The sequence below is a fragment of the Leguminivora glycinivorella genome, chromosome 3, assembly GCF_023078275.1.
Source record: "Leguminivora glycinivorella isolate SPB_JAAS2020 chromosome 3, LegGlyc_1.1, whole genome shotgun sequence".
In the NCBI taxonomy this organism is placed as follows: Eukaryota; Metazoa; Arthropoda; class Insecta; order Lepidoptera; family Tortricidae; genus Leguminivora; species Leguminivora glycinivorella.
This window is the reverse complement of record NC_062973.1, coordinates 16,483,833-16,503,528: the sequence shown is the minus strand read 5'-3', so window position 1 is coordinate 16,503,528 and position 19,696 is coordinate 16,483,833. Positions and strand designations below refer to the sequence as shown.

Genomic DNA, 19,696 nt, shown 5'->3' with positions numbered 1-19,696 from the left:
ATTTTAGGAAATAAAATAACCTTGCAAATGTTTAATGTATTTCCTAAAAAAGATAAATGTTCTTATCATTGTTAATATTTCAAATAATTTAATTTTACTACGGGGTTATTATTTTTTAATCAATTTTTTCTGACAACGTCTATGACCTAGAATTTCCTAGACTTTTCCATTCCACGTCCATCTTTCATGAAGAGCCAATGCCAAGTGATTGGTTCGCCAATGTGTAAACAGTGGCTCTTATCTTGGTCAAGGGGTTTCACAAAGGGTTGGTGGAACCGTTGGCCATATGTGTACAGCGGCCATAATATATAACCTCCTTCTTTATTTTCGATTAATAAGCTAATCTTTGGCTTGTGCTTATTTTATTTCACGCATATGCGTACTCTGACGAAATAGGAGTTACAGAGTATATCGAACTAGTAATTTTATTTTTAGAAAACTGGGAGTTTACCTTCATGTCTTGAATAGCTTTTGGTAGTTATAGAATAATCCTACCACTTTTTGGAGTCAATATGTCAACAACAATCTTTATGATTATTGGCGCTAGTAGTAACGTACTGTGAAGTAGGAGTAAATGAGATAGAATGTCATTTGCACATTTAAATGAACATATTTATAATTTTATAAGCCAATCATTGAATTCAAGAATTTTCTCGAAAAAGCACGTTTTGCGTTCATCTCCAATGTACCGAGGTTTTATTAAAGTGTTCCGCATATTTCACGTCATTTTTGAACTTCGACTGCGTCAGACTGGTGTCAAACGGTGTTCTACAGAACTGAGACAGTGTGTAGTGTGCTCGCTCGTGATTCGTTTTCTGGAAGTTTACACAGTGCAAGTAGCGTATCGTAATTATCTTTGTTAAAATCTACACTTGGAATTGTTAAATTAAGGTATGTTTACTCTCCGCAATATTTTTTGGTATTGGCTAGTTGGAACTTTTTCATCCGTCGTAATGTCGGACTATTTTCTTTTTTCACTGTACCTAATCAATATTCGTAACATAAAGTAGGGACCACGTTTTTGAAACATAGTTACAGTTTTGGCAATTTCATACTATTATGTAGACAAGGTATTTGATGAAGCAGTAATCATAATCTGAGCATTCTGAGCGATTTAACAATAGACGAATATACTTAGGAAAGGTAATTCTAGAATAGTATGCTTACATTACAGATTACTAGTGAATCCGTGTTCTAACGAGATTAAGTTGCACGCGTAATCAGCTGATTGCATAGGTATATAACATCAAAATTTGTGTGCATGCGTCAGCTATGACTTGGATTATGTGATATTTTTTCTTGCCTCCATCTATTATTTTCTCTAAGCTATCATTGAGTGTTTTCATACCTAGTTTAAACACTGATTTACCCTTGCTTGTATAATGCAAGTCCTCTGGGTTGTTACTAGGCTTGTGTCGTTCACGAACTATGAACTGTTAGGAATAAAATCCCATCAATGACCGAAATGAACTGAATCTTACCGTGGTCTGAGAATCGGTCTTTGCTCATTTAGTTCAGTATAGGATCGGCGAGCGCGAGCGGTTGGGATCGAGAACGAATGTGTGACTGCGCCGACCGAGAGCGAGAGCTACTTAGCAGAGCAACAAAAAAAGTCAAATTTTCATATTAAACTTCGGTTACTTACAACCTTTCGGCCCGGAATGTTACTATCTGTGGACTATTCGTATCATTTTGACACTATTCGGTCCCATTCGTTCTGATCTTTTCGACCGCAGTGGTCGCTGGTCTGGCTGAACCAAATGAGCAAAAGACCTAAAAGAGCGAACTAGTTCGTGGGAGCGATTGAACGAGATCGGAGCGCTCCGATCAACGAACGAAACGGCACAAGCCTAGTTGTTACAACACAGGTATGCATGTTGGTGATGTAGGTTTTCTTTATAATAACCTAGCAATATTGAAACTATTGAAAGCCATTAGTAGCTACCTTACAGAATTACTGTAAAACATGTCCTTCTACTTAGCATTATGACCTTTGCCAGGGACCACATTCCTTCTTTGTTTCTCCACTTATTTTTTTAACTACATATTTTATTATTTATAAAACAATTAGGACTTTAAGCAACCTGGTATGCATATTTATCACTGTATAGTAAAATCTATTTAACAAATTCGGTTTCAGATTAAAAAATGGTTAAGGAAACAACATTTTATGACATCTTGGGAGTGAAACCCAGTTGTACAACAGATGAGCTTAAGAAGGCATATAGAAAATTAGCACTCAAATACCATCCTGACAAGAATCCCAATGAAGGGGAGAGGTTCAAGCAGATCTCCCAGGCTTATGAGGTGCTCTCTAACCCAGACAAGAGGAGAATATATGACCAAGGTATGTGATCTAAGCAATCGGTTACGAGTTGTGTTGTCTCATTGGCATTTAAATAATTCAGACATTGGAATTATTTAAATTCTCAATAGTTTTTTCCCATTTTTAGTGTAATTTTTGATTCCTTTTTTTATGTAATATTTGTTTATTCTCATAAATTATGTGTGTATTTATTTAATTATTTGATTTCTGGTACCTTGTACATGTTGCTGCATTTGTTACCCTCATCTCTTTATCCTCTCATTCACTTAAAGGTTAACGAAGAAATCCCTCAAAGGGATAAGTTCGCCTTTGTACTGTTCTTTACTGTAATTGCCATGTTTTTTGTTATTCATTGTACAATAAAGAGTTTACTACTACTACTACTAATATTGTATATTGTGATTATTACTAGTTCTTTCACCTTTAGAACTAAATGGACACAACTTAATTGCAAGCAATTTGTTTACGCATTATATCACTTTCGTTCTAAAGGTGCAATCTACTTAATAGTTTATGGTTTACTTGTATTTTTTCCCTGAGAGACTTTCCACACAGGCTCAATCATATATTTTTATATCTTAGATAAAACTTATTACACTTATAACATTTAGATGTGTTTCCAAAAGTATTAGACACACTTATTTTGCATAATGTTAAGTCAAGTTACATATCATAATGTTTGGCATTCTTTATGAGGAAAGAGCCTACCTTTCAATCAGAATTTGACATGGCAAGGACCTGGAAGCATGTAGCAACATATTAACCCTTTCAAGTGAGCAATGTCTATGGACGTCGCCACATAATCATTAACTACACTTTAATTGTCATTGATTGCTTGAAAGCGTTAAGAAAATATCCTACCACAGCATAATTTTTCTTATAATAACTAACACTTGATTCATCAATGTCCAGGTGGCGAGCAAGCGCTTAAAGAGGGTGGTGGCGGCGGCGGCGGTTTCTCCTCGCCCATGGACCTGTTCGACATGTTCTTCGGCGGGGGCTTCAGCGGCGGCCGCGGCCGCGGCCGCGGGCGCGAGCGCAAGGGCAAGGACGTCATCCACCAGCTCTCCGTCACGCTGGAGGAGCTCTACCGGGTGCGGTTAGGAAGCTGGCGCTGCAGAAGAATGTTATCTGCGAGAAGTGCGAGGGCCGTGGTGGAAAGAAGGTAAGAATTAATCTACTAATACTACCTATGGATTGCACCTACACAGTGATAAGAGGATGGGTGAGGAAGTCATCCATTAGCTCTTTGTTATGGTGCACATCAAGCTATATTGGGATTAGGTTAGGAGGGAAGCTAGCATCTCGGAAGAATGTTATTTGTGAGAATTGCTTATCTTATGGAGGTATATTGTAGGCGAAATCTGATTAGTTGAAAAATTCTCTAGTTCTTAGCTTTGTTTTGTTATCTGTTCAAAAAACCTATATACATGTAACCATCATCCATTATCTAAAATTAAAGTTCCTATGGATCACTGAATTATGATCCTTATCAAAACGATGATAACTATTTTGATGGTTCATGCTTAATTGCTCATTTTGATAGTTGACTGTTTTGATGAATCATCCTGAATAATAGTATTTTGCTAAATAAAATAGACCACTAGTAAGATAAAGAGATCAAATTCAAGTACTTATTTTACTTGAAAAAAAAAAATTTTTGAATGGCCAGTATTAAAATGTTTCCAAATTCCAGGGTGCGGTCCAAACTTGCCCCACATGCCGAGGCTCTGGCATGCAGGTGCAAATCCAGCAGTTGGCCCCGGGCATGATCCAGCAGATCCAGACGGTGTGCAGCGAGTGCCGCGGCCAGCGCGAGATCATTGATCCCAAGGACCGCTGCAAGATGTGCCAGGTATCATGCTGATGTTTTGTAATAAAAATCACTATTACAGCCTTTATCTTGCAATGTACAGTTCATTGCACGGAAGCTGGCATGAATGGAATGAACAGAACTTTGATTGTTTGAGTGACACCTGCGTCGGTATACAATCATACGTAACTGTCAAGAAACACCATTTTATTGGTTTATCTGTCACACACATGTACATAATTTCATTCATTTGTTTGGTCCTTGCCAGCTCTTGAATTGACATGTATGTATGTAACTGTGTTTAAAAGAAACAAATTTTGTTTCAAAACACGTTTCGGTTTCTGATGACGCTGAAACTTTGCATACACATGAAAATTTTATGAGAATGCTATTATAGTAGACATTGGAACTCTGTGATGAAACAATGCTACGAAGTGTGTTTGGGTTTCTTAGGATTGTATGGATTACTTATTGGAATATCAGTGTCACAAATCAATCCTAATTTATATTGTAGCAAAAATTAAAAGTGTTCATTTTATCCTATAGGTACCTATAGATATTTTTTCAGACCTGCTTAATAACAGTAATATTTATAAAAAATATTTGAGTAGCTCCCAGCTCGTGAGTTTGTAGCCTACCATTGTTCTATTCCAATTACATCATAAAGGAACTAATTAGCTCGATTGGCATACACGGCAGATTTAGACTCACTTGGAGCAAAGCCAAATTTGTTGCTGCAGGTGGAAAAATACACTATATACTTATTGCCCTTAAAATAATCAATCACGAAGTTGAACTCCACTAAAAGATGACTCACATATGATAAAGTTGCAATCGCCACATACCTAGGCGTTTCCTTTCCGGATCTTATGCATGCAATCGTGAAAACAGATTTTACTCTCATCTAGGCTTAACACTTCCTTTAAACAATTATTTAATCAACAGATTTGTCTTGTATGCTGACCTCGCGCTCTTCGTAAATAATTATTATGTGCTCTCGGAATTCGGTATTTAATCATTCAACCCATCTGTCAGAGCATGTGGACATGAGAATTTCAGGGATAATAATAATAAATAAATAAATATTGGGGACACCTTTACACAGATAAACTAAGCAAAGCTTGTACTATGGGTGCTAAGCGACGATATACATACTTAAATAGATAAATACATGCTTATATACATAGAAAACATACATGACTCTAGAACAAATGTCTGTGCTCATCACACAAATAGATGCCCTTACCGGGATTCGAACCCAGGAACGCGGCGTAGCAGGCAGGGTCACTACCGACTGAGCCAGACCAGTCGTCAAATAGCTAATGGAGTTTGAAAAAAATTATGTATATATTTGCTATCACTGACACCATCAATATAAAACATTTAGACATACTAGGTTATTTAATATAAGGTATATATCATATTTAGACTAAAATAGATTCCTCCGACAGGGCCGCAAGACCGTGCGGGACCGCAAGATCCTCGAAGTGCACGTGGACAAGGGCATGACAGACGGACAGAAGATCGTGTTCAGCGGGGAAGGCGACCAGGAACCGGAGCTGGAGCCCGGCGACCTTATTATCGTTTTAGATGAAAAGGAACATGAAGTAAGTTGCCAGGCTTTCATTTATTAGAAATAAAATACTACTCTCTTTTTATTCACGACGGCACGGAAAAGGTATATGCGTTTAGGGTAAGAGATTGTGTTTGCTTGTTTACTGATTGTACACTGCTTTTTGGTCTTTAATCAACAAGGATACACTCTGATTGCTCATAATGTACCTATAATTTTGCCTTTTGATAAATAATTCATAATTTTATTTTACTATTTGACGACATAGTATTCACAGTAGGTCCTTTGTAGGATAGGCAGTTATGTCAGGACTCTACCCAGACTTCTCTAAATAAGTGTGTCCACACAAAGCTCAATTCTCTACAATGGAAAATGGCCCCATTTTATAGTAGACGTGTCGCGACGCTGATCGCTCTTTGAATTTAATCGTCCTACTTTGAATATAATAAATGTAATTTTCATTTGTATTCTCAAACCGTATAATTTTGACGTTCACACTCCGTTCAACCCGCGCAATAAAAGTACTCAACTTTAATTTTATTGTAGCCTTTTCTCAACAAGAATTTCTAATCACGAAAAATCTTTTTAGGTGTTCAAACGCTCCGGCAACGATCTCATCATCCGCCTCAACATCGAGCTGGTGGAGGCGCTGTGCGGCTTCCAGAAGGTCATCCGGACCCTGGACGACAGAGACATCGTGATCACCGTCATGCCCGGGGAGGTCACCAAGCATGGCGAGGTCAAATGCGTGCTGAACGAAGGTGAGTTGAGACATTTATTTTTCTTATAACTTTGAAAGAGTATTTCCTTTGTATTTTGTGAAGAAGGTGACATTAGATCTGGAAGATTTTTGATTTTCGAGATTTTGAGAGTTATAATGGTTGCGAATTTAAATTGTCACATTTCAGATTGAAGTCTTAATACATCAAAAATCAATATAAAACTTCAGGGTCGTCGGTTGTTTTGAGCTAGCATTTCAGTTTACAATGAGACGAGTTGAGATAGAAAATTCTGCAATGCAGGAATTGCAAAAGATGAACCAGGGAATAGAGACAATCAATGAATGCCTCCTATTGCCTCCTATTCACTACCAGACAAAAAATGGCGCATTACGTGAGAAACCGATCGTAATTTATAGCCGCCCTGTGAACCCAGCGACCTGACCTGAGCAAAGTTCTCGAGTGCCCACCAGGCGGGTTCTTGGTTGCGAAAGTGTTAATAATACCAAATCTTCGAATTTCAGGCATGCCAATGTACAAAAACCCGTTCGACAAGGGTCAGCTGATCATCCAGTTCCTAGTAAACTTCCCCAACAACATTCCCCCCGAAGTCATTCCCGCGCTAGAGAACTGCCTGCCACCCAGACCAGTCGTGAGTATACATCTCTTAACTAATTAAACTCTCTTAAACTAATTTTAGGTCATGTGTCTAGACTCTAGTAGTAAGTCACCAGCAATAACGTACCACAAAAAGAAGGTTGCATAAATAGCTTATGGCTCTAAAAGTAAGATTATGTAAGATATTTTTGTGTCCTTTTGTGCGATGTCATTGCCGGTGACTGTATTACATATCGTAATTGTCTTGAGTATGAATCTGATTTACGTATAAATTGCGGTTTAAAAATGCAAATCAATCTTATACCTGTAGATTTACAATGTATTACGTCATCTTTGTCATTCAGTACTTCAGCAGTTGATTAATAGTTAAGACGGCAAGGCTACGCCGTTCTAACATACGTTACAAATAAAGGTTATTTAGAATTGGATATTCTTCACAATTGCTCCATTGAAAACTGAAAAAAAATTGTTTACTATTACTATTTCTATGCAACTTCTAGAGTTCTTATATAAGTAATGAGTTGTATATCTTAATTAGCTCATTTAGGTTAGTGCCGTTTTTGTGATGAGGCCGAATTTGGAGGTCGTAGGCGTCATAGCTACGTAGACGCCCCCATACGATTAGACCCGATGGTTTATGATGATGTTATAACAAGACTAATATGACAACATCACATGTTGAGGGCAACACAACCTAGGGAAGCCAATTAATGCGTCTATCGATTAATTTGTAAATAACTTGGCCCTCAGATCAAGTCTATCTCCAATCATTACGAAATGTCTTTAATGAAAACAGTTTAACTTCTTAAGATACAGAAATTATGATTATCATTTATACAACATATTTTTGCTACACTTATAACTGTGTAGTTGGTAGTGGAAGACCTAGGCGAACTTTTCTTGATCAAATCGGGGAAATATTGCAAAAAGGCCAGGTCAGTACTCGAAACCGACGAGCGTGTATGAGAAACGTTATGAAAGTGAGTGAAGCGAAAGTGGTTTGTCAGGATCGTAGTAAATGGAAATCCGTGATCTCTGCCTACCCCTCTGGGAAACAGGCGTGATTGTATGTATGTATGTATGTATGTTATAACTGTTATTTTCCGTTCTATATATGTGTGTCATATTATTATTAATAAAGCAAGAAGGCCGCGACACCCACGCCCCTTGTTTATTATGAAAACATGCTGGAGCATTAGGAAAACAACAAAATACGTGGAACGTGCGCAAATTCTGTAGCACTAGAATGAACGTTCTGTTTACCTGACGCAATAGAGATTACGTTTAGGGTGACGAAAGTTCTGGAGTGATTTTATTTGTTTAGAAATACGTAATCACCTTTTTTGAATAGCTCACATCAGTTTTGTTAGTCGGTAGCGCTAGCGTCTTTTATAAATTTTAGATGCCTGTGTAATTGAAATTTTCGAAGCTAGATAACATTTTGTGCGCACTGCAGCGTATACATATAAAGCAGTGATAACTATACTAGGGATCACAAATTAAGTTTATTCAGGAATCCACTTTTAAATAAAATATAATGATCGTAGTTCGGCGAACCGCACGAAACATATGTCCCGAACAAATTACGGATGGTAACACACACATATGTCACAACATCTTCATTACTCAGGTTGATTGGAAGAGATCCCTATCAGAGATAAGTTCGCCTTTGTACTTAAAAAAAAAATTCAATAGAACATCATTAGGGCGTCGGTGTGGATTTGGATCGCGGTTCGCTATTTAGAACCAGACTAGCCAAAGTGACATAATTGTGTCGCTTAACTTCAAATTTGGGTAAATCCATAGCGCTTTAAGGTTGAATATATATAAAATGTAATTATGATTTGAAAGATAATCAGCCTTATAGGCAGATATTATCAATGGATTTACCCAAGTTTGAAGTTTAAGCGACACAATTTATCAGTGTCCTACGCCCGCCGGTTTACACAGTTTACCGAGACAAAACCGCCAGCCAAATTTAAAGCTATTTCCCTCGTCGCAGGTGGACATCCCCGAGCTGGCGGAGGAGTGCCACCTGGTGGAGCTGGACCCCGAGCAGGAGTCGCGGCGCCGGCGCGCGCACGCCGGGCCCGCCTACGACGAGGACGACGACCACCCCGGCATGAACCGCGTGCAGTGCGCCACCAGCTAGGCCGCATGCCTCGCCGTGGACAACCCACCCCACACATCCTTCTACCTAAACGAGATCACGTCGCCGGTCTGATCAAATACCATTGTTATAGATTCGCGCGTGTCATTTCATCTTATAGTGCTCCCGCACTGACTGCTTTGTTAGACATGTAAAAATGACACCCCGTATCGCGTGATACGGGGTGTCATTTTTGTAACAGACAATATTTAAGGAGGTTATTTTATAGCTGTTACGGAAGCCGAATCACTAAAAAAGTGTTCCTTAATTGTACCCAAGTTTTTCCTGAATTTAAGGACACCGAACGCATGGTACTGCATTAAGAATCAAAAACCGCCCGAATTGACGCGTTAGTGTTTTTGAGACGGAATGAAAGGGGTAAAGTCTATGTAGAATTTAACAATTTGCATTTGTTGTTTTATTCTTCTTTTACATAGCGAGCCCATCATGTCCATAAAATACTGCCTATTAGAATAATTACACCCTGTAGGTATGTGGTGATCCATGCGTGAAAATACGGATACTTTTATGGTGGAAAGCCACATTTAATATTGTTTGACAGGTACAGTCCGCTGTAGAGCAATGTACAACCATTGGTGTTTCTATGCAAGGAACATACCTACTTATTTTTACACCTGATAATACGAATTTTATTAGACTGTTCCTGTCACACAATATTATACAACAGCCAGTGTGGGCCGCAAAAACGCGTTAGTTAGTATTCAAATGTATTACGCGTCGATTGTAGACAATAAAATACCTTATGTTTAGACAATATCACTCACTCCAAAAACGTTCACTCTGTCCTAGTTCTATTAATTAATACTGCTGACAATTCCCAAACATCATCTTACACATACGTAAAGACCTAATAACGCATTTAGTACAATTTAAGAAGTAGTACCTAATGGTTTGTAAATTCTTTTACATGTATATTTGATTCCCAGTTTTTCATTTGACAGCTAAATAAAAAGAATAGTTATAATCATTATCATACAGTTTTAGTCAAGTAAGGACTTACCTTGCTAGAGTTAATTTCGTCACTTCGTCACGACTGTGTCTCGTTTACTTAAAAATAATGTTTGTGGGGTTTCAAACCTGCACTTTCTATACTAAAACTAAGCGTCGAGCGATAGTTACTTTACAATGAGACTCTGGCAACACTTTCGTGATAACCACAACATAGTGTATGCCACTTTCCAATACCCTGTAACAGATTGAGGCGTGCTTTATTTTCGTTTACAACATAATAAAGCAATGATTATATGTATATCTGTTACTGTAGCTAAGTTGTAATAGAGTGCTAATAAGAAAAAAACCTTCAGCTAGACAGTCTTTATTCGCAATTTGCTTCACCTATATATATATATGTAGAAGTGTCATGATTCCTGAATGAAATTTGACAATATTTGTATTCTAGTAAAACGAAAGTTTTGGTAACCCTAATTTAATTGTTTTAGCCCTCTATTATAACTGCCAGACTATTAGAAAATAATCAAATATTTTAACATCAAATTAGTTATTCTAATTACAAGAATGTAATTTTATTGAAGGTATAAGTTCCCAGCCTGGGCTCGTAGAAGAGGATAACTTGTAGTTATACGACCAACCTCGCCAATGGACCTTATCCTGTTGTATGTGGCATTCCACGCCTAAGGGATCCCTACCTTATGCTCTATATGCATTGGGACCTTTTAATAGAAAACTTTTATGATTATATTTATTGTAAGTATCGCATGTAACATTATTTCAACCCAATTATTACTGTCATTTTGTTTTTATCATTTGTCACTGGATAGATGACTTTTTTTATATATAAAGATAAATGATAAAAACGCGGTGACTAAGCAATAGTTGAATAAAGCTAAGTTCATTACATCGACGATACTATAGCTCTTGCTAGATGAATTACTATTTATATAATTTAGTAATAAAAGCATAATCAAGCGCGGGATTTTAGGTCCATTAGCTTTATGGTGATTGTATTAGTGTTAGTTTATGTAACTATGAAGAATCATCACTGTGATTTTTATTTCTTTTCTCTTTTTAGATAATTGTGTTCGTACAATTTTTATTTTAAGCTCCTAGCTGACTTGGTATTAACATACATAAATATTTATTTTATGTTTAGCACGAAAGCATAACACTGTCAACACTTTTATATCGTCAATTTAAATTATCTGTTTGACTAAGTCATAAGAACATGTATTGGATGTCTAATCTCAATTAAATAGCCAATTGATACACACCTGTAATACAAATATAAGAAAGTTTTTGTCTCAGAAACTGCTTTGATTTTTCCAACCTCGTAGAATATAGTTACCCGTATTCATATTAAATACCCATGCGGAAAAGTTTCCATAGGCTGGAATAATTAGCCTTCTGCAAGAGTATACCAATCCGGCCATTGGGCAAGATACTTGTACAGCCAGCTGTCACACTATATGCACATATAGTAGAGCGGCGAGAGGGTCTCGGGAAAAGTTGATGTGACTGGAGAGTATACTGCTGACAAGTGGTATCGTTGTGATCGGTACACTTTACTGAGTACGAAATAATGACTTGTCACTTTCTCAGACTGTGGGGGGGTTAACTATGACGTCACAAAGATCGCGGTCCCGGGTTTAATTTTTTTGCCAATTTGTCTAGAACCCCTTATCCAATTTTGAAAAATGAGGTGTCGATTGAAAGCGTATAACATGCTGATTAAGATTTATTATATGTGAAAAGTATAGTTTTGTTAGTTATTTTTTAATTAACAATAATGCAAAAAATACGTTTTTTTTTTACTCTCTTTTTTGATTTTTGTGACTCAAAAAGGCAATGAAAACGGCCACTTAGCTAAAAAATATGTTATATAAATCATTTAACTACATTATTAAGCTATCTGTTGCTTTTTGAATTTCTACGATCGGATAATAAATGAGCAAACTACAACCACATACCTGTAGGCGGGGAGTACCGCTTGACACGCGTTCCCATACATTCGGCGTCTACCAAATTACACCTCGCGCAAAATTCGTTTCAAGCAGATATACCTCTAATCTTATTCATCGTAACCTATCAATATTGATATCATTTGAAAGCACAATTAAAGTACTTTAAAAAACAATGTCAATCATTTTTTAAAATCAATAATCGCCAGTCTGTGGTGGTTACAAAGGAAAAAGTGGGTATGCAATTTGACTGGTTTCCTAGGTTTGATACCCTAGACGAGTTTAAAAGGGGAGGTAAAGGTGACATATGGGTTTTTCTCTGGCCTAAAAGCTACACAGAGGGTCAGGGAGAAAAAACTAAGGTTTAAGTTTAGTTTTAAGTTATTTTTTCCTTTATTTGTTGATTTTATTGTGTTAAATTTTTTTGTAATTTTATCAAGGATACACGTTGGTTTCTTTTGCTAAAAGTTGCCTTTTTTATGAGAAATGTTATGAATTTTATGGCTTTTTCCGATAGAGACTAAAATTAACTTTCAAATAAGGCCACATAGTCATACTTTTACTTATATAATATTAAGGGTATGACTATGTATCAGTAGGCCACATAGTCATACTTTTACTTATATAATATTAAGGGTATGACTATGTATCAGTATGACTATGTGGCCTTATTTGAAAGTTAATTTTAGTCTCTATCGGAAAATGCCATGAAATTCATAACATTTCTCATAAAAAAGGGAATTTTCAGCAAAAGAAACCAATGTGTATCCTTGATAAAATTACAAAAAAATTAAACACAATAAAATCAACAAATAAAAGAAAAAATAACTTAAAACTAAACTTAAACCCTAGTTTTTTTCTCCCCTGACCCTCTGTATAGCTTTTAGGCCAGAGAACAACCCATATGTCACCTTTACCTCCCTTTTAAACTCGTCTAGGGTATCAAACCTAGGAAACCAGTCAAATTGCATACCCACTTTTTTCCTTTGTAACCACCACAGACTGGCGATTATTGATTTTATGAAAATGATTGACATTGTTTCTTAAAGTACTTTAATTGGTCTTTCAAATGATACCAATATTGATAGGTTACGATGAATAAGATTAGAGGTATATCTGCTTGAAACGAATTTTGCGCGAGGTGTAATTTGGTAGACGCCGAATGTATGGGAACGCGTGTCAAGCGGTACTCCCCGCCTACAGGTATGTGGTTGTAGTTTGCTTATTTATTATCCGATCGTAGAAATTTAAAAAGCAACAGATAGCTTAATAATGTAGTTAAATGATTTATATAACATATTTTTTAGCTAAGTGACCGTTTTCATTGCCTTTTTGAGTCACAAAAATCAAAAAAGAGAGTAAAAAAAAAAGTATTTTTGCATTATTATTAATTAAAAAATAACTAACAAAACTATACTCTTCACATATAATAAATCTTAATCAGCATGTTATACGCTTTCAATCGACACCTCATTTTTCAAAATTGGATAAGGGGTTCTAGACAAATTGGCAAAAAATTGAAACCCGGGACCGCGATCTTTGTGACGTCATAGTTAACCCCCCCACAGTCTGAGAAAGTGACAAGTCATTATTTCGTACTCAGTAAAGTCTACCGATCACAACGATACCACTTGTCAGCAGTATACTCTCCAGTCACATCAACTTCAAAACTAGACGACTTTTTTCAATTCCGCCGCCTTACTAATATGCTGATATTGCTGATCTCTAATTCTTTGGACTAGTATATTTATCAATAGGTCTCTTCCTCCACAAGCCTTTTCAGATCTCTTGCACACCACCTCAAGACTACATAGTGATTGCGAAAGACCTCGCACCCGTATTAACCTTAAATAAAACGATTCAAAATTAAAATTTTGAAAAAACTCCTCACATAGTAGATCGATTTTCATCTAATGGGAACAGCCCCGACTAATTCAGCTATAAAAAAAAAACGGAATCATTTAGATTTTCGGTTCATATGTTCGAAAGCTAACGGACATACACTTTGAACTGATAACACCCTACAACAGGGTTAAAAACTAATGATATCGGTGACGGGATACCCCCATTTGCCAGAATTTCATTTGCCATAATTTTATTTGCCATCCTATTCAACAATCATAATATTGTTTCTCATAACATCTTATGCCATAATCATTGTTTACTATATTAATCTAGTGCCAGAAACTTTGTTTCCCATAAAGTCAGTTTCCATAATGTCATTTGTCAGAATCATCGAAATCCGTAATTACCACATTCCATAACATCATTTGTCATACAAATTAGCGTCCAGTAAAGTCAATTTCCATAATGTGCTTTGGCAGAATCGAAAACTACTATAATAGGTACTAGAAGGACTAGAGAATGAAACTGCTATCAGAAAGTAGGTTAGGTTAGGTTAGAACTGTGACCCCCTGGAAAATGAAACTGCTATCAGAAAGTAGGTTAGGTTAGGTTAGAACTGTGAACCTCTGGAAAAGGAAACTGCTTGAAAAGTAGGTTAGGTTAGGTTAGAACTGTGACCTCCCGGAAAATGAAAATACTATCAGACAGTAGGTTAGGTTAGGTTAGAACTGCGACCCCCTGGAAAATGAAACTGCTATCAGAAAGTAGGTTAGGTTAGGTTAGAACTGTGATCCCTGGAGAATGAAACTGCTGGAAAAGTAGGTTAGGTTAGGTTAGAACTGTGACCCCTGGAAAATGAAACTGCTATCAGAAAGTAAGTTAGGTTAGGTAATAATATGGGCAACAATTAATATGGCAATAATTGCTTATGGCGTTTGAATATTCTATGAAACCATATTATTGCACTTAATAATATGGCTAACAAATAGTATGGCATTGTATGATTATGGAAGGTAATATTCGGATAAACAACGAGTATGTCATATGATTTTTATGGTAAACAAATCATTCGGACAAATGAAATTCAGGCAAGTGAGATTCGGGCAAATGAATATTATGTTAAATGACTGTCGGGCAAACAATAGACAACCATTGGTGACTAGTCTAGTAGTCTATTATGATAGTATGGAGAGGAAACAAATATGAGGCAATGGGAAGAGAATACAAAAATCTTTATTTGTTAACTAACATTTTATTGTAATAACCTAATAATTTGTGTAATGACGAAGCCTGTACAGAAGAGCGTGCCCCTTGTCATTTCCAACTCCCATGTAACCACTGTTTGGCGAAAATCCAATACAATTCAAGATACCAATATCCTTTCCTTGGGTGGGATAGTTCTGGAAAATCTTATATGATGGAATGTGCACAAGTTTTGCTGCACTTGGGAGAACATTTGAGATGATACCCAATATCTCTGTACTTGCATTAAATTGGAGACCAGTTATCTTAGTGCACAAACTGCTAACAACGTGAAATGGCTCAGGATTGTATGTGGTTGATTCTTTCAGTTCTGATGTTTTATAGACATTCACTATGCCTTCTCCACTGCCCAGGGCTAACAGCCTCCCACATGGACTGGCCGTGATAATGGAACCATTCACACATCCTTGATCATAGAATTTCCTGTATGATCTAAATGTATACAAATCCCACATTGTTACCTCACCCTGAGCTCCATAACAATACAGCTGCTCACTACTATCTGAGAAACATATTGATACTATGTTCGAATTATTTTTCAAACGTCTGATCAACTCCTTAGATGTAGCAGACAAAATAAGTACCTCATCAAATCCACCACAAATGGCAATATACTTTCCATCTCTAGATAACTCAAAATTGTTTGCTTTGTTTACAATATTGGGCAGGTCAATCATCTCTGGCACAGCTTTTACTAGATCATAGTAGCAGTACTGTCTGTGTCGGCCTGATGATGTAATAAATGCATGAGTGCCACTGGGTGTGAATCTAGCAGTTTGGATTTCCCACTTTTTCAATGAAAAACTATGTAGTTTTTTATTTTCATGCCCTGATAAAGAGAGCAAAGATACAACCCCAGCAGATCCACCCACTAGTGTAACGCTTAACTTAGGATGAAACTCCACACAAGTTATGTTGCGGCCTTCATTTTTTGTGTCAGCATTTGCATCTTGAGCAGGCTTTATTTCCAAAATCTTCGCTTTTAGCCCTGTACCAGCTTGCAACTTCTTTCTGGACTCTAAATGTCCTACTCTGTTTGAAAATTCGTCCTCATCACCAGTTTTTGGTTTGATTTTAGCCCAACTTGGGGTGCCCATCATTGTTTCAAATTTTTGTTTTAGTTTATCAGCATACTGTGATTTGCCTTTGAACAGAGGATTAGAAGCTACCTGGTTCTGGTCATCATCATCAACCCAAGCCGGTTTCAGGTCCAACTCTGAGGATTCAACATCTTGCGATTTCAGTTTTTCTGACATATTTTTAGATTTGTGGAAGAGTAACTGCGACAACCTATAAATAAAATGATATATTATTTCTGCTAAGTTACAATGTTAAGGTACAATTTTTGGACAAAGAAAATGCTGCTGGTACTGGGTACTTTGGCTAGGAGCCTTAAGACCTCACCAATAATTACAACACCAAAATGATATTACATTGAATAGTGCTATTATAGTCCAAAATCACGTTTTTACACATTCAAAGTTTATACATATAAATAGGGTGTGCGTCTAAAATAGTAGCTTACAGATTTTGGACTGTAAAAGTATGTACAAATATACAGAAGAATGAAAGTACGAATGTGAAACTCGTAAAACTAGAGAGGATTTGGTCATTTTGAACGGAAACAGATGTTTTCACCAAAAAAAAGATACATATTACGGTCCTAGTAGTAACAACAAAATAGACGTAACCTATAAGACTGCGTGGTTTTTGTAACTTACTTTGCTTCTTCGGGGTCTTCATCGTTACTCCGAATTTTTTTCATTTGTGATTTGCCACGAGGTTTACTCCAGTTCCTCTTCATCTTACTTAATTTTATAATAAAGTAGAATTCTCAGACAACAAATCTATATGAGATAAACAGCACGCTGCATGCTTATAATTGACTGACACTGACAACTACGCTAGTTGACACTGACAGTGACACGTAAAGGTTAAGTTCTAAAATAATACTACAGGGCGTACGTACAAAACCAAAATGTCGTAAAATATTGTACAGCTACAGCTCTATTTATCGTCTCACATACTCCAACCAATTTAAGTTGCTCTTGATAAACCAAAATGTCTTACTTCACACATGCTTCACAAGTTAGAAATGTTACTTTTATTTAAATTTTAATATTACATTCAAATTCCTACAATTTGGAACGGTGAGTTTTCGCAACCTTCCATAGACAAGTTTGTTTTCGCAAGTACGCAACAGATGACGCTACTGAAACTGTCGATAAAGCAGTGAGTTATATGCAGACATTTTAGTTCTTAATGCGGCCGACAGATGACAATTTACATCAGTGTTGCATCTCTTTTACTCTACCAGTTAATTTTTAATGCAAGAAAGATGTAGAGTCAGGCAACAGATATTCCTAGTATAGAGCTAGAGTTTCTTCATTCGTTATTCGCCGTGCTTCATTTCAATGCATCGCCGTTTTGTGATGAAATCGTTTCCAAAATGTTTTTAGTGATCGAATATTAGTTACACGGTGTCAATTTGTGCAGTGTTACCGACCAAAACAAAGTTTATGGAAGCCATATAAGTTTGTTGCTCGATTATGAAGCGAACTCTTTTTATTGTGTGACCTTTTTACATCCTTGGATAGTGTGGCAATGTTTTACTAATGAATAAGATACAGTCGTAAAAAAGTGCTACCTATTTTATTATCTCTGCAGAGGAGTCTATTAAGTTTTACAATGGGGCCGATAGGGGCACCCCCATAAAAATATTAGGACCGTTCGTTTAGGCCATCATAAAAACATCACAGATACGCTTCATGACAATCGAATCGCAGCGTTCGGTCGAGGATGGTGCGGCGCCTCCGCGGTACGGAGAGGTCGCGGAGCGATGATCGGAGGCCCGAGAGCGATGCTCGGAGCGGCACCCGCTCCGGAGGGTCGCGTCCAGCGTTCAGCTAGTGAGCAGCCGGCTCGCGCGGAGTGTGATGTGCGTGCGGGATGGCCAGCAAGCCCGCGACTCCGGCGGCCGCGCGAGGCGTGCCCGGCGCGCCGCGCGTGCTGGTGTACGTGGCGGACTCGCGCCAGCTAGAGCCCGGCGCCGCGGCGCCCGCCGAGCCGCCGCTGTACCCGCACGACCTGCCCGTCGCGCTGCCCCGCAACGCGCTCTACAGGACGCAGAGCGACGCGGCGGACCGAAACCCGCCCAACACCATCTTCTACAAGCCCCTGAACAATGATGCCAAGCTGAACACTTATGGTTCCGGTGACAGTTTGGTCCAGAGAACTGATTTCTTTCCTGTCGCTCAGCAATTTCTGAAAGAAAGTTTAAAACTCGATGAGAACAAGTCAGTTGAGAGACAGAGTAATATAGTTGTGCGAAGAGACTGTAGTAATAGTTCAATTAATTCAGAAGTTTGTGGTGTAGAAAGTTACAATTCAAGAGTACCATTAGAATCAGGGGAGTTAGCAACATATCAAAACAGATGTCCCGTTCCTGGGGTTTCTGATAATGCTGTGCCGTTGCAACCGATTGTAGTTCAGCACAGTTTCAATCAGTTTACGGAGAGTGGCTCAGGGAATGTGAATAGTGAAGGAAGGAATAGTGACAGAGAATTAGTGGACAAAAGTTTTGTGAACTATCAGTTTTTAGAACAAAGTGTATCACACCAATCAATAGTAAATCAGAGTATAAGTATATTGAATCAGCAAGTGGGTGTGAGTCGAGTGAGTGAGGGTGAAGGCCCGCAATTGGTGCGGACACCGGATGGGCTGGTGTTGGCGGTGCTGCCTTCGACAGCTCCTCAGCCGGACTCCTCAGAACTTAGCAGTAGAACTGTGCAAAGTGAATCTTCTCAAACAATTATAGTGCCTTTAGGTTGGAGAAGGATAGTGAGTGGCACATCAGTCCTGTATATAAGGTGAGTTTGACATGTTGTTTGTATATATGGCTCAAGTTGCTTTGTCCTTATCCCTGATTTGCAATACAATTTTTTTGTAATGGGCCTTTAGCCTCGTGTCACAGAAAGTTTGATTAAAAGATGAAAAGAATATTGATACACTCACCTGCAATAGTATGTTACTCTTTGAAGGCGGTAAAAATGTCAGAAACTATCTTATTGTAGAGCAAATAGAGTATCATGTTACATATTTGTGAGGCCTTCGAATTGTAACAAATTATTGCTAGTGACTGATATTATTAAAAACACGAACTTGAATACAGAATCTTCTCCTTCTGGGTAAAAAAGTTGGTTGAAACTTGAATTTCATGAAATTAATATACATATATTTATTTTATATTTTAAATGAAGACTTCAAAGTCTTGCTAATCCAATAGTATTGAGATGATATACATTTTCTACACTTATTTTAACTTTATGGATCCTAAATATGCAATTTATCAGTAACTGTTTACCAAGTTATCATATAGGCAGCATAAAATATTGATCAACTTTGCAAAGTCCCTATTATTATGGGGTCTGTTTGATGTTGTCTTTTTTTGGACC

The 19,696-nt window shown here is 37.5% G+C and overlaps 3 protein-coding genes across 3 annotated transcripts in view; 2 read left to right on the top strand and 1 right to left on the bottom strand.

Annotated features, from left to right (window-relative positions):
- Positions 1-683: 683 nt before the first annotated feature.
- LOC125224672 (dnaJ homolog subfamily A member 1-like) lies at positions 684-11,484 on the top strand. The gene is given in 9 exon segments (XM_048128099.1): positions 684-891; positions 2,141-2,347; positions 3,239-3,415; positions 3,418-3,491; positions 4,023-4,181; positions 5,591-5,746; positions 6,302-6,473; positions 6,956-7,083; positions 9,052-11,484. Coding segments are annotated over 8 exon segments (1,215 nt in total). The 5' UTR covers positions 684-891; positions 2,141-2,148; the 3' UTR covers positions 9,202-11,484.
- Positions 11,485-15,200: 3,716 nt separating this feature from the next.
- LOC125224637 (U3 small nucleolar RNA-associated protein 18 homolog) lies at positions 15,201-17,132 on the bottom strand. The gene is made up of 2 exons (XM_048128062.1): positions 16,964-17,132; positions 15,201-16,532 (listed from the first exon to the last, which is right to left on the bottom strand). The coding sequence occupies exons 1-2, from the start codon at positions 17,044-17,046 to the stop codon at positions 15,245-15,247; spliced, it is 1,371 nt and encodes a 456-aa protein (XP_047984019.1). The 5' UTR covers positions 17,047-17,132; the 3' UTR covers positions 15,201-15,244.
- A 427-nt stretch (positions 17,133-17,559) lies between these two features.
- The window catches only part of LOC125242636, a 75,256-nt gene continuing 73,119 nt past the window's right edge, over positions 17,560-19,696 (top strand). The window contains exon 1 of the mRNA XM_048151464.1: positions 17,560-19,111. Coding sequence (XP_048007421.1) covers positions 18,192-19,111 — 920 coding nt within the window. The 5' untranslated portion in view covers positions 17,560-18,191. The remainder of the gene's footprint in view (positions 19,112-19,696) is intronic.